At 38.4% G+C, this 13404-nt stretch overlaps 1 protein-coding gene across 6 annotated transcripts in view; it reads right to left on the bottom strand.

The window, feature by feature from the left end:
• Nucleotides 1–13404, bottom strand: part of CTNNA2 (catenin alpha 2) — a 1142650-nt gene that overhangs the window by 140903 nt on the left and 988343 nt on the right. For 5 of the 6 annotated variants that reach the window (XM_023552816.2, XM_010593677.2, XM_003413708.3 and 2 more), the window contains 2 exons: nt 7675–7767; nt 6906–7062 (listed from right to left, as the gene is read on the bottom strand). In XM_023552816.2, coding sequence (XP_023408584.1) covers nt 6906–7062; nt 7675–7767 — 250 coding nt within the window. The remainder of the gene's footprint in view (nt 1–6905; nt 7063–7674; nt 7768–13404) is intronic. The other variant, XM_023552818.2, reaches the window with a different exon arrangement.

Genomic DNA, 13404 nt, shown 5'->3' with positions numbered 1-13404 from the left:
ACAACTCCCCAAACTAAAGAATCAAAATCTTTCCCAAATGAAGATACAATCCTGGAATTGCCAGATACAGAACATAAAAAATTAATTTACAGAATGCTTCAAGACATCAGAGATGACCTCAGAAATGAAATAAGGCAAGCTACAGAAAAAGCCAAGGAACACACTGATAAAGCAGTTGAAGAACTCAGAAAGATTTTTCAAGAACATAGTGGAAAAATTAATAAGTTGCAAGAATCCATAGAAAGACAGCATTCAGAAATCCAAAAGATTAACAATAAAATTACAGAATTAGACAATGCAATAGGAAGTCAGAGGAGCAGACTCGAGCAGTCAGAATGCAGAGTGGGAAATCTGGAGGACCAGGGAATTAACACCAATATAGCTGGAAAAAAAAAAATCTGATAAAAGAATAAAAAAAATGAAGAAAACCTAAGAATCATGTGGGACTCTATCAAGAAGAATAACTTGCGTGTGATTGGAGTCCCAGAACAGGGAGGGACAACAGATAACACAGAGAGAATAGTTGAAGATCTGTTGGCAGAAAACTTCCCTGACATCATGAAAGATGAAAGGATATCTATCCAAGATGCTCATCGAACCCCATTTAAGATTGATCCAAAAAGAAAATCACCAAGACATATTATCATCAAACTTGCCAAAACCAAAGATAAAGAGAAAATTTTAAAAGCAGCCAGGGATAAAAGAAAGGTCTCCTACAATGGAGAATCAATAAGTTCAGACTACTCAGCAGAAACCATGCAGGCAAGAAGGGAATGGGATGACATATACAGAGCACTGAAGGAGAAAAACTGCCAGCCAAGGATCATATATCCAGCAAAACTCCCTCTGAAATATGAAGGTGAAATTAAGACATTTACAGATAAACACAAGCTTAGAGAATTTGCAAAAACCAAACCAATGCTACAAGAAATACTAAAGGAAATGGTTTGGTCAGAAAACCAGTAATATCAGATACCAGCACAACACAAGTTTACAGAACAGAGCATCCTGATATCAACTCAAATAGGGAAATCACAAAAACAAATCAAGGTTAATTAAAAAAAAAAAAAAGTGCTCAAAACAGGGAATCGTTGAAGTCAACATGTAAAATATGACAATAATCAAAAAGAGGGACTAAATACAGGTGGCATAGAACTGCCATATGGAGAGGGATACAAGGCAATACAGGACAATACAAGTTAGGTTTTTACTTAGAAAAATAAGGGTAAATATTAAGGTAACCACAAAGAGGTATAACAACTCCATAACTCAAAATAAAAACCAAGAAAAATGTAACGACTCAGCAAACATAAAGTCAAATAGTATGAAAATGAGGAATACACAAGTTACAAAGAAAAATGTCTCAGCACAAAAAAGTAAGTGGAAAAATGAAATTGTCAACAACACACATAAAAAGGCATCAAAATGACAGCACTAAACACATTAAAAAAAAAAAAAACCACATACTTATCTATAATTACGCTGAATGTAAATGGACTAAATGCACCAATAAAGAGACAGAGATTCTCAGACTGGATAAAGAAACATGACCCATCTATATGCTGCGTACAAGAGACACACCTTAGACTTAGAGACACAAACAAACTAAAACTCAAAGGATGGAAAAACTTATATCAAGCAAACAATGAGCAAAAAAGAGCAGAAGTAGCAATATTAATTTCTGACAAAGTGGACTTTAAAGTTAAATCCATCACAAAGGATAAAGAAGGACACTACATAATGATCAAAGGGACAATTGACCAGGAAGATATAACCATATTAAATATTTATGCACCCAATGACAGGGCTGCAAGATACATAAATCAAATTTTAACAGAACTGAAAAGTGAGGTAGACACCTCCATAATTATAGTAAGAGACTTCAACACATCACTTTCGGAGAAGGACAGGACATCCAGTAAGAAGCTCAGCAGAGACATGGAAGACCTAACTACTACAATCAACCAACTTGACCTCACTGACTTATACAGAACTCTCCACCCAACTGCTCCAAAGTATACTTTTTTTTCTTGCACACATGGGACATTCTCTAGAATAGACCACATATTAGGTCATAAAACAAACCCTTGCAGAATCCAAAACATCGGAATATTACAAAGCATCTTCTCAGACCACAAGGCCATAAAAGCGGAAATCAATAACAGAAAAATTAGGGAAAAGAAATCAAACACTTGGAAACTGAACAATACCCTGCTGAAAAAAGACTGTGTTATAGAAGACATTAAGGAGGGAATAAAGAAATTCATAGAATGCAACGAGAACGAAAATACTTCCTATCAAAACCTCTGGGACACAGCAAAAGCAGTGCTCAGAGGCCAATTTATATCGATAAATGCACACATACAAAGAGAAGAAAGAGCCAAAATCAGAGAACTGTCCCTAAAACTTGAACAAATAGAAAGTGAGCAACAAAAGAATCCATCAGGCACCAGAAGAAAACAAATAATAAAAATTAGAGCTGAACTAAATGAATTAGAGAACAGAAAAACAATTGAAAGAATTAACAAAGCCAAAAGCTGGTTCTTTGAAAAAATTAACAAAATTGATAAACCATTGGCCAGAATGACTAAAGAAATACAGGAAAGGAAACAACCTGAATAAGAAATGAGATGGGCCACATCACAACAGACCCAACTGAAATTAAAAGAATCATATCAGATTATTATGAAAAATTGTACTCTAACAAATTTGCAAACCTAGAAGAAATGGATGAATTCCTGGAAAAACACTACCTACCTGAACTAACACAATCAGAAGTAGAACAATTAAATAGACCCATAACAAAAGAAGAGATTGAAACGGTAATCAAAAAACTCCCAACAAAAAAAAAGCCCTGGCCTGGATGGCTTTACTGCAGAGTTCTACCAGACTTTCAGAGAAGAGTTAACACCACTACTACTAAAGGTATTTCAAAGCATAGAAAATGACGGAGTACTGCCTAACTCATTCTATGAAGCCATCATATCCCTGATACCAAAACCAGGCAAAGACATCACAAAAAAAAGAAAATTACAGACCTAGATCCCTCATGAACATAGATGCAAAAAGCCTCAACAAAATTCTAGCCAATAGAATTCAACAACATATCAAAAAAATAAGCCACCACGACCAAGCAGGATTTATACCAGGTATGCAAGGCTGGGTTTAATATTAGAAAAACCATTAATGTAATCCACCATATAAATAAAACAAAAACCACATGATCTTGTCAATTGATGCAGAAAAGGCATTTGACAAAGTCCAACACCCATTTATGATAAAAACTCTCAGCAAAAAGGAATTGAAGGAAAATTCCTCAACATAATAAAAGGCATCTATACAAAGCCAACGGCCAACAACACTCTAAATGGAGAGAGCCTGAAAGCATTTCCCTTGAGAACAGGAACCAGACAAGGATGCCCTTTATCACCACTCTTATTCGACATTGTGCTAGAGGTCCTAGCCAGAGCATTTAGGCTGGACAAAGAAATAAAGGGCATCCGGATTGGCAAGGAGGTAGTAAAATTATCTCTATTTGCAGATGACATGATCTTATACACAGAAAACCCTAAGGAATCCTCCAGAAAACTACTGAAACTAATAGAAGAGTTTGGCAGAATCTCAGGTTATAAGAAAAACATACAAAAATCACTTGGATTCCTCTACATCAACAAAAAGAACATCGAAGAGGAAATAACCAAATCAATACCATTCACAGTAGCCCCCAAGAAGATAAAATACTTAGGCATAAATCTTACCAAACATGTAAAAGACCTATACAAAGAAAACTACAAAGTACTACTACAAGAAACTAAAAAGGACCTACTTAAGTGGAAAAACATACCTTGCTCATGGATAGGAAGACTTACCATAGTAAAAATGTCTATTCTACCAAAAGCCATCTACACAAACAATGCACTTCCGATCCAAATTCCAATGACATTTTTTTAATGTGATGGAGAAACAAATCACCAACTTCATATGGAAGGGAAAGAAGCCTCGGATAAGTAAAGCATTACTGAAAAAGAAGAAGAAAGTGGGAGGCCTCACTCTACCTGATTTTAGAACCTATTATACAGCCACAGTAGTCAAAACAGCCTGGTACTGGTACAACAGGCACATAGACCAATGGAACAGAATTGAGAACCCAGATATAAATCCATCCATATATGAGCAGCTGATATTTGACAGAGGCCCAGTGTCAGTTAATTGGGGAAAAGATAGGCTTTTTAACAAATGGTACTGGCATAACTGGATATCCATTTGCAAAAAAATGAAACAGGACCCATACCTCACACCAAGCACAAAAACTAACTCCAAGTGGATCAAAGACCTAGACATAAAGACTAAAACGATAAAGATCATGGAAGAAAAAATAGGGACAACTCTAGGAGCCCTAATACAAGGCATAAACAGAATACAAAACATTACCAAAAATGATGAAGAGAAACCCGATAACTGGGAGCTCCTAAAAATCAAACACCTATGCTCATCTAAAGACTTCACCAAAAGAGTAAAAAGACCACCTACAGACTGGGCAAGAATTTTCAGCTATGACATCTCCGACCAGCGCCTGATCTCTAAAATCTATATGATTCTGTTAAAACTCAACCACAAAAAGACAAACAACCCAATCAAGAAGTGGGCAAAGGATATGAACACACACTTCACTAAAGAAGATATTCAGGCAGCCAACAGATACATGAGAAAATGCTCCCGATCATTAGCCATTAGAGAAATGCAAATTAAAACTACGATGAGATTCCATCTCACACCAACTAGACTGGCATTAATCCAAAAAAACACAAAATAATAAATGTTGGAGAGGCTGCGGAGAGATTGGAACTCTCATACACTGCTGGTGGGAATGTAAAATGGTACAACCACTTTGGAAATCTATCTGGCATTTTCTTAAAAAGTTAGAAATAGAACTACCATACAACCCAGAAATCCCACTCCTCGGAATATACCCTAGAGAAATAAGAGCCTTCACATGAATAGATATGTGCATACCCATGTTTATTGCAGCTCTGTTTACATTAGCAAAAAGCTGGAAGCAACCAAGGTGTCCATCAGCGGATGAATGGGTAAATAAATTGTGGTATATTCACACAATGGAATACTACGCATCGATAAAGATCAGTGACGAACCTGTGAAACATTTCATAACATGGAGGAACCTGGAAGTCATGCTGAGCGAAATTAGTCAGAGGCAAAAGGACAAATATTGTATAAAACCACTATTACAAGATCTTGAGAAATAGTATAAACTGAGAAGAACACATACTTTTGTGGTTACGAAGGGGGGAGGGAGGGAGGGTGGGAGAGGGTTATTTACTGATTACTTAGTAGATAAGAACTACTTTAGGTGAAGGGAAGGACAATACTCAACACAGAGAAGGTCAGCTCAACTGGACTGGACCAAAAGCAAAGATGTTTCCGGGATAAACTGAATGCTTCAAAGGTCAGCAGAGCAAGGGTGGGGGTTTGGGGACTATGGCTTAAGGGGACTTCAAAGTCAATTGGCAAAATAATTCTATTATGAAAACATTCTGCATCCCACTTTGAAATGCGGCGTCTGGGGTCTTAAATGCTAATAAGCGGCCATCTAAGATGCACCCATCGGTGTCAACCCACCTGGATCAAAGGAGAATGAAGAACACCAAGGTTACACGGTAACTATGTGCCCAAGATATATAAAGAGCCCCAGGAACCAGAGACTTACATCATCCTGAGACCAGAAGAACTAGTTGGTGCCCGGCCACAATCGATGATTGCCCTGACAGGGAGCACAACGGAGAACCCCTGAGGGAGCAGGAGAACAGTGGGATGCAGACCCCAAATTCTCATAAAAAGACCAGACTTAATGGTCTGACTGAGACTAGAGGAATCCCAGCGGTCAAGGTCTCCAAACCTTCTGTTGGCCCAGAACAGGAACCATTCCCAAAGAAAACTCATCAGACATGGAAGGGACTGGACAATGGGTAGGAGAGAGATGCTGATGAAGAGTGAGCTACTTGTATCAGGTGGCCACTTGAGACTGTGTTGGCATCTCCTGTCTGGAGGGGAGATGGGAGGGTAGAGAAGGTTAGAAACTGGCAAAATTGTCACGAAAGGAGAGACTGGAAGGGCTGACTCATTAGGGGAAGAGTAAGTGGGAGTATGGAGTAAGGTGTATATAAGCTTATCTGTGTCAGACTGACTTGATTTGTAAACGTTCTCTTAAAGCTCAAAAAAAATTATTAAAAGAAGAAAGTTACAATTTTAAATGATGACTAGCTCTATTTTCATTTACTCAGTTTCTTATTCAACCTCATAGACAAATGCTCAAAGCCTCAATAGCTCCCAAGTGCCTTCTAATGGGTTCATTCTGTGGCTGGTAGTTCTACCTGGCTTAGCACAGACCAGGGAAACTTCATGCTTATTGTAAATTGACCCACTTAACATACCTAAATTAGAATAGCTGTCTGCCTATTTTTAGACATAAACCCACGTGGAGTAGGTAATACTTTATTTTATCCATATCCCATACCTTTGTGTGTGTGTGTGTGTGTGTGTGTGTGTGTGATGTAGATGAATCAAAAGGCCATCCTGCTTAAAAAACTCCAAAAAAAAAAAAAAAAACCCAGAAAATCTAAAGCTCCTTATATAATCTGTTCAGGTTTCAGACATTTTTATCAGAAAGTTTTTCCCCTTATGCCATGACTCAGTACCTTGAAATAATACACATGCCAAAAAAGAATTTTCAAGAGGGTGTTATAATCACATTTGCAAAGGTGATTGAAAGCTGGAAGGGCCAAGGAGAGCACTTGAAATGCAGAACCAGGACATTTGCAGGGTATTCCTTATCTCATCTTGTTATCCTCCTCCAGCTGCCTTATAAAGGGCCTGTTTGCTGTGATTACCTGAGACAGAGAGGAAATCATCCACCGAGGTGATGTCATCCACGGCCTCGGTCAGGACTCGGACCTGCTTCTCCCACTGGTCCTTGAAGACATCCATGTTATCCTGAGCAACTTTGCTTTGTGGCCGGGCAGCCAGTGTGAGAGCAGCATTGATGACCTATTTATTAGAAACAATCCAGGGACAGGATGACCACACTCTTCAAAGAAAAGAACAAGTAGGTCAAAGACCATGTTGAAGCCATTGAGCCCTGTAGCTTCTACAAACGAGTGGGTTCTCAGTGTTCAGAAAGGAGCACTGAGAACATGAAATCTAAAGTAGATAGGTTGTCAACTACTGTTGGTTTTTGTTTGCTTTGCTCTTCTTTTTTTAAGATACTGTAGTTAGTCTCAGGTATCAGAAAGTATTCACTGGGCAAGTTCCATTTACTTAGCACAGATGTGGCAGAAATATAACTCTTGCTTACTGCATGTGCAAGCTTATAATTTAGTTATTGAAGCAAAGTGTTTAAATAACCACCCAAAACAAATACAAAGTCAAGATGAGTGGAAAAGACAATAACTGCCACAGTTATTCTGAAGAGACTGGAGTAGTTAGAAATGCTTTTTGGGAAAGGTAGAGCTTGAAACATCCCATGAATGATGGGTAGTGTCTTGCAGAGAGAGGATATGGGGCAAAGCAAAGGAGAGGAGTGATGTCAGGGTTGGAGTGTGGAGGCCCCTGAATATCAGGGCACTGATGGTCTTTTCAAACAAATTAAATGAGTCTTACCTGGGGACACAGACTGTCAATCTGGGTGGCTGCCATCCGGACTAATTTCACCCCTTCCTCATTGTTGGATATGGAACAGGCCAAGTTGGCAACCTGTATTGAAGAGGATTCATGTGAAAATTATGTTGGAGCAAAGGAAAAAATGTACTGTTGCTTGACTTAGCAACTTTTCTGGAGAATGTCAGGCCCAGGAGAATCCTTTCACAAATAAGGGCAGCCTTCAAAGCTGGACCAAATATTATTAGTTTTTATGCTGAGTACATTAGGCATTTCTGCCAGAAGACCAGGGTGCTGATAATGAATTATTACTTTAAGATTCTCAAGCACACAATGATGCATTTTATCTGGATTGCTTTGGACTGTCTTCCCATAAGGACTGCTTTGATCCATCTTCATTCTCATGTGAGACCCCCTAAGACTCACGCTTGAGTACAGAATACTATCATCTTGGACGCATCACTACTAAACTGTGACCACTGACTGAAATGCTATAGGCAATTCTTTGAATTGAAGAGAGACCCATAGTAACCTAAAAATTAGAAAAAAACAAAGGATCCCAGGTCTGCCTGTCAAAGTCTGTCCGGAGATGTTAATTCCATCAATAGCCATCTCAAGTGTTCTAAGTGGCCAGACAGGTAAGATAAATGAATAGAAAAGATTGGCATAATCCAATAGTAAAGTGGTAGAGAGTATAGTAAATTGGAAAATGCAGATCTAGTATAAAGGAATTCAAATTTGGTTTTTAAAACACTATACTGAACTGAACAATTGAACTGAATTCAAGCTCCCAGGCCAAGAGTTTCAACTCTCTTATTCCTTCTCTTCAAGGAGTATGAGTTGGTATGTCACATTGGTTGACCAAGGTCAACAGCATACAATGCCAACATCAAAACACTGATTTGTCCCATCAGACTGGTGTCAAAAGGATAGGAAGATGGGGATTAGAAAGGTCAAAGGAGAGAAGGGAAGCCAGGGATAGAAGCATTCTGGGCAAGTAGAACAAATGATTAGCAGAGAGAATCCCCTGGAGCATCTTGACCACCTGCCCTTTCATATCCTGCTCACCTCCATCCTACCAAACAAGGCTGCTGCCCTGCCAGACCCTAAAGCCCTGGGAGATGACAGTACGCTACACAGATGTGTATTTCCTAACATGAAAGGAACATCAGGCAATGTGGGGCAGTAGGGAGAGCACAGAACTGGAAATAAAATAGCTCCCACTTCTATCTCAACCACTACTCAGCTATGTGATCGTCGGTAAGTCACTTTATGTTTAGAGGACTATTTCCTTAACAGCAAAATGAAACAGGTGGACAGTGATACTACGAATACTGTCAGAGGTTACTTCAATGAATCATTAATGGAAAGAATCCTGTTTGGAAGCTATTGAGGACGATAGAGAACATATAGCCTATTACAGTGACAGTATACAAAATGAGAAACCACAGGTTGACTTCTGAAAATCATCTCATAGTTTCTTACATTTTATATATTACCTTTGATTCTTCAGATAATATTCAATATTTACCTAGTTTTCAAAGGAAGTCTGTGAGAAAGGCAAGTATGCCATTTTATACTCATCTGCTAGAAAGAATATTGAGTGTCCAGGGACGGGAGGCTTCTTGGAGGCAGAGCAGGGCTAATAATACAGGTCTCCTAATTTCAGTTTCTTTTTGTTACCCTTCATTGTCTCCACATGGAATTTTGATTAATCTTTGCTGTATATGCACTCTCCCACAAAAGTCTGTCAGTTTGTCGTACTGCAGGGGCTTGCATGTTGCTGTGACCCTGGAAGATATGCCATCGGTATTCAAATACCAGCAGGGTCACGAATGGTCAACAGGTTTCAGCTAAGCTTTCAGACTAAGACAGAACAGGAAAAAGGACCTGGCGGTCTATTCCTGAAAAAAACTAGGCGGTGAAATCCTTATGACTAGCAGCAGAACATTGTCCGATATAGTGCAGGAAGATGAGTGCCTCAGGTTGGAAAGCACTTAAAAGATGTCTGGGGAAGAGCTGCCTCCTCAAGGTAGTCAACCATAATGAAGTGGATGAGCCAAGATTTCAGGACCTTCATTTGCTGATGCGGCATGACTCAAAATGAGAAGAAACAACTGCAAATATCCATTAATAATTAGAACATGGAATGTATGAAGTATGAATCTAGGAAAATTGGAAGTCATCAAAAATGAAATGGAACACATAAACATCAATATCCTAGGTATTAGCGGGCTAAAATGGACTGGTAGTGGGCATTCTGAATCAGAAAATCACATGGTCTATTATGCTGGGAATGACAAATTGAAGAGGAATGGTATTACATTCATCATCAAAAAGAACATTTAAAGATCTATCCTGAAGTGCAGCACTATCAGTGATAACATAATATCCATACACCTACAAGGAAGACCAGGTAATATATTATTCAAATTTATGCACCCAACCACTAAGGCCAAAGATGAAGAAATTGAAGATTTTTACCAATTTCTGCAGTCTGAAATTGATCAGAAATGCAGTCAAGATGCATTGATAATTATTGGTGATTGGAATGTAATGTAAAAGTTGGAAAAAAAGAAGGAATGGTAGTTGGCAAACATGGCCTTGGTGATAAAAATGACACCAGAGATCACATGATAAAATTTTACAAGACCAACAACATATTTATCGCAAATAACTTTTTTCAAATACCTCACTGGATGGAATACACAGGAATCAAATCAAGTATATCAGTGGTAAGATACCATGGAAAAGGTCAATATCATCAGTCAGAGCAAGGGCAGGGTCTGACTGTGCAACAGATCATCAGTTGATCATTCGCAAGTTCAAGATGAAACTGAAGAAAATTAGAACAATTCCACGAGAGCCAAAGTACAACCTTGACTATATCCGGTCTGAATTTAGAGACCATCTCAAGAATAGATTTCATGTATTGAACACTAATGAACGAAAACCAGACGAGTTGTAGAATGACATCAAAGACATCATCCATGAAGAAATCAAGAGGTCATTAAAAAGACAGGAAAAAAAGAAAAGATAAAAATGGATATCAGAATAGACTCTGGCACTTGCTCTTGAATATCGAATAGAACAGAAGAAATGATGAAGTAAAAAAGCTGAAGAGGAGATTTCAAAGGGTGACTTGAGAAGACAAAATAAATAGTATAACAACAAGTGCAACGACCTGGAGTTAAAAAACCAAAAGGGAAGAAAATGCTCAGCATTTCTCAAGCTGAAAGAACTGAAGGAAAAATCCAAGACTTGAGTTGCAATAGTGAAGGATTCTATGGGCAAAATAGTGAACAATGGATGAAGCATCAAAAGGAGATTCAAGGAATACACAGAGTCACTACATCAAAAAGGACTGGTCAAAGTTCAGTCATTTCAGGAGGTAGCATATGATCAAGAACCGAATGGTAAGGAAAAACTCCAAGCTGCACTGAAGACATTGGTGAAAAACAAGGCTCCAGGAACCGACGAGATACCAAATGAGATGTTTTAACAAAGGAATACAATGCTGAAAGTGCTCACTTATCTATGCCAAGAAATTCTGAAGTCAGCTACCTGTCCAGCTGACTGGAAGAGATCCATGTTTATGCCTATTCCAAAGAAAGGTGATTCAACAGAATGCAGAAATTAACAAACAATATCGTTAATATCACACTCAAGTAAAATTTTGCTGAAGATTATTTAAAAGTGGTTGTAGCAGTACATCGACAGGGAAATGCCAGAAAATCACACTGGACTCAGGAATGGAGGTAGAACAAGGTATATCATTACTGATGTCAGAAGGATCCTGGCTGAAAGTAGAGAATACCAGAAAGATGTTTTCCTATGTTTTATTGACTATGCTAAGCCATTGGACTGTGAGGATCATAACAAGCTATGGATAACATTTCAAAGAATGGGAATATCAGAACAGAACAAGGGGATACTTCATGGTTTAAAATCAGGAAATGTGTGTATCAGGATTGTATCCTTTCACCATACTTATTTAATCTGTATGCTGAGCAAATAATCTGAGAAGCTGGACTATATGAAGAACGGGGCAACAGGATTGGAGGAAGATTCATTAACAACCCGCATTATGCAGATGAAACAACTTTGCTTACTGAAAGTGAAGAGGACTTGAAGCACTTAAATCATAATAAACAGAGAAAAGACTGAAGTTGTCAAGGATTTCATTTTACTTGGATCCACAATCAACACCTGTGGAAGCAGCAGTCAAGAAATCAAAGGACACATTGCATTGGAAAAATCTGCTGCAAAATATATTTTTAAAGTGTTAAAAAGCAAAGATGTCACTTTAAGGACTAAGGTGTGCCTGACCCAAGCTACGGAGTTTTGAATCACCTCATATGCATGCGAAAGCTGGGCAACGAATAAGGAAGACCAAAGAAGAATTGACACCTTTGAATTATGGTGTTGGGGAAGAATATTGAATATACCATGGACTGCCAAAAGAATGAACAAATCTGTCTTGGAAGAAGTGCAGCCAGAATGCTCCTTACAAGAAAGGATGGTGAGACTTCGTCTCACATATTTCAGACATGTTATCAGGTAGGATCAGTCCCTGGAGGACATCCATGCTTGGTAAAGTAGAGGGTCAGCAAAAAAAAGGAAGATTCTCAACAAGATGGATTGGCAAAGTGGCTACAACAATGGGCTCAAGAATAACAATGATTGTGAGGATGGCGAAGGACTGGACAATGTTTTATTCTGTTGTACTTAGGGCCACTATGAATCAGAACCAACTCGATGGCACTGAACAACTACAACAACATGTATTTTCTACTTTTGAATACGCTGAATATTTTCCATGAAAAAAAAAGTTTCTAAAAAAAGGTAGCAAGGACAAAGTATTCTATCACAGCTCTGGTGAATCAACTTCTTGTACCTGTATAAGTCTTAAAGGAGAAGAGTCTGAGTCTAAGGAAAACCTGAATATGGCTTAGAGTAAAGGCTTGCAGACAGTGGAAGAGTACCAGCCTGAACACAGAAAAGGAGTACTGTTATTGGACTGTGTAAATCACAGGGGTTGCTCTCCAGACCAAGTAGCCCCTGTCTTGTACAGATGCCAGCCCTGGGGGCCTTAGGAGCCAATAGATTTGGATCCTTATATGAGGGAGATGTCAACCAGGAATTTCTACCTGATAATAATAAACTTTTTTTCTGTGTATCTTTTGATATGCTTTTTCATCTTTTGTTTAAATAAATTTTATTATGGTTTGGGTTCAGTGTGAGAACCTCATCACCCAACAGAATCTTAGTAGGCGGAACAGTGCTAGCAACACTTGGCAAAAATAAAGAGCTGGCACCTCTCGATCATACTCCAATTATTTATTCCCTTTAATTTTACTGATCCATAAATCTCAAAGTCTAGGAGCCTCCAGTTTGCAATGTACTCCTGCCAGTTAAATCAGAATTTCATTTACATCGCATTGTATTCCAAAATATTCTGTAAACATTTACAATATGATGCTAAGGATTTCATTATCTCCAAAGGCAGGTTTGCATATTTTTAATTGCTCATGAACTCAATCCAAATCCCCACCTTCCTTATTTTCCTTTGGCTTGCCTGTTTCTATTTCTCGATGAATCCATTGGCGTTGTGGTGATTCTCAATATGGTGGTTTGTATCACGACTTTCAGATCTCTAGCAGCAAATGACCCTAAGCTTCATTCAGTCTTTGTGGCAGCTTCTATTCAATAATGTAGTTAGAAATGCCTGTA

This window comes from Loxodonta africana, chromosome 15 (genome assembly GCF_030014295.1).
Source record: "Loxodonta africana isolate mLoxAfr1 chromosome 15, mLoxAfr1.hap2, whole genome shotgun sequence".
Classification (NCBI taxonomy): Eukaryota; Metazoa; Chordata; class Mammalia; order Proboscidea; family Elephantidae; genus Loxodonta; species Loxodonta africana.
This window is presented reverse-complemented; position numbering and strand designations above follow the sequence as displayed.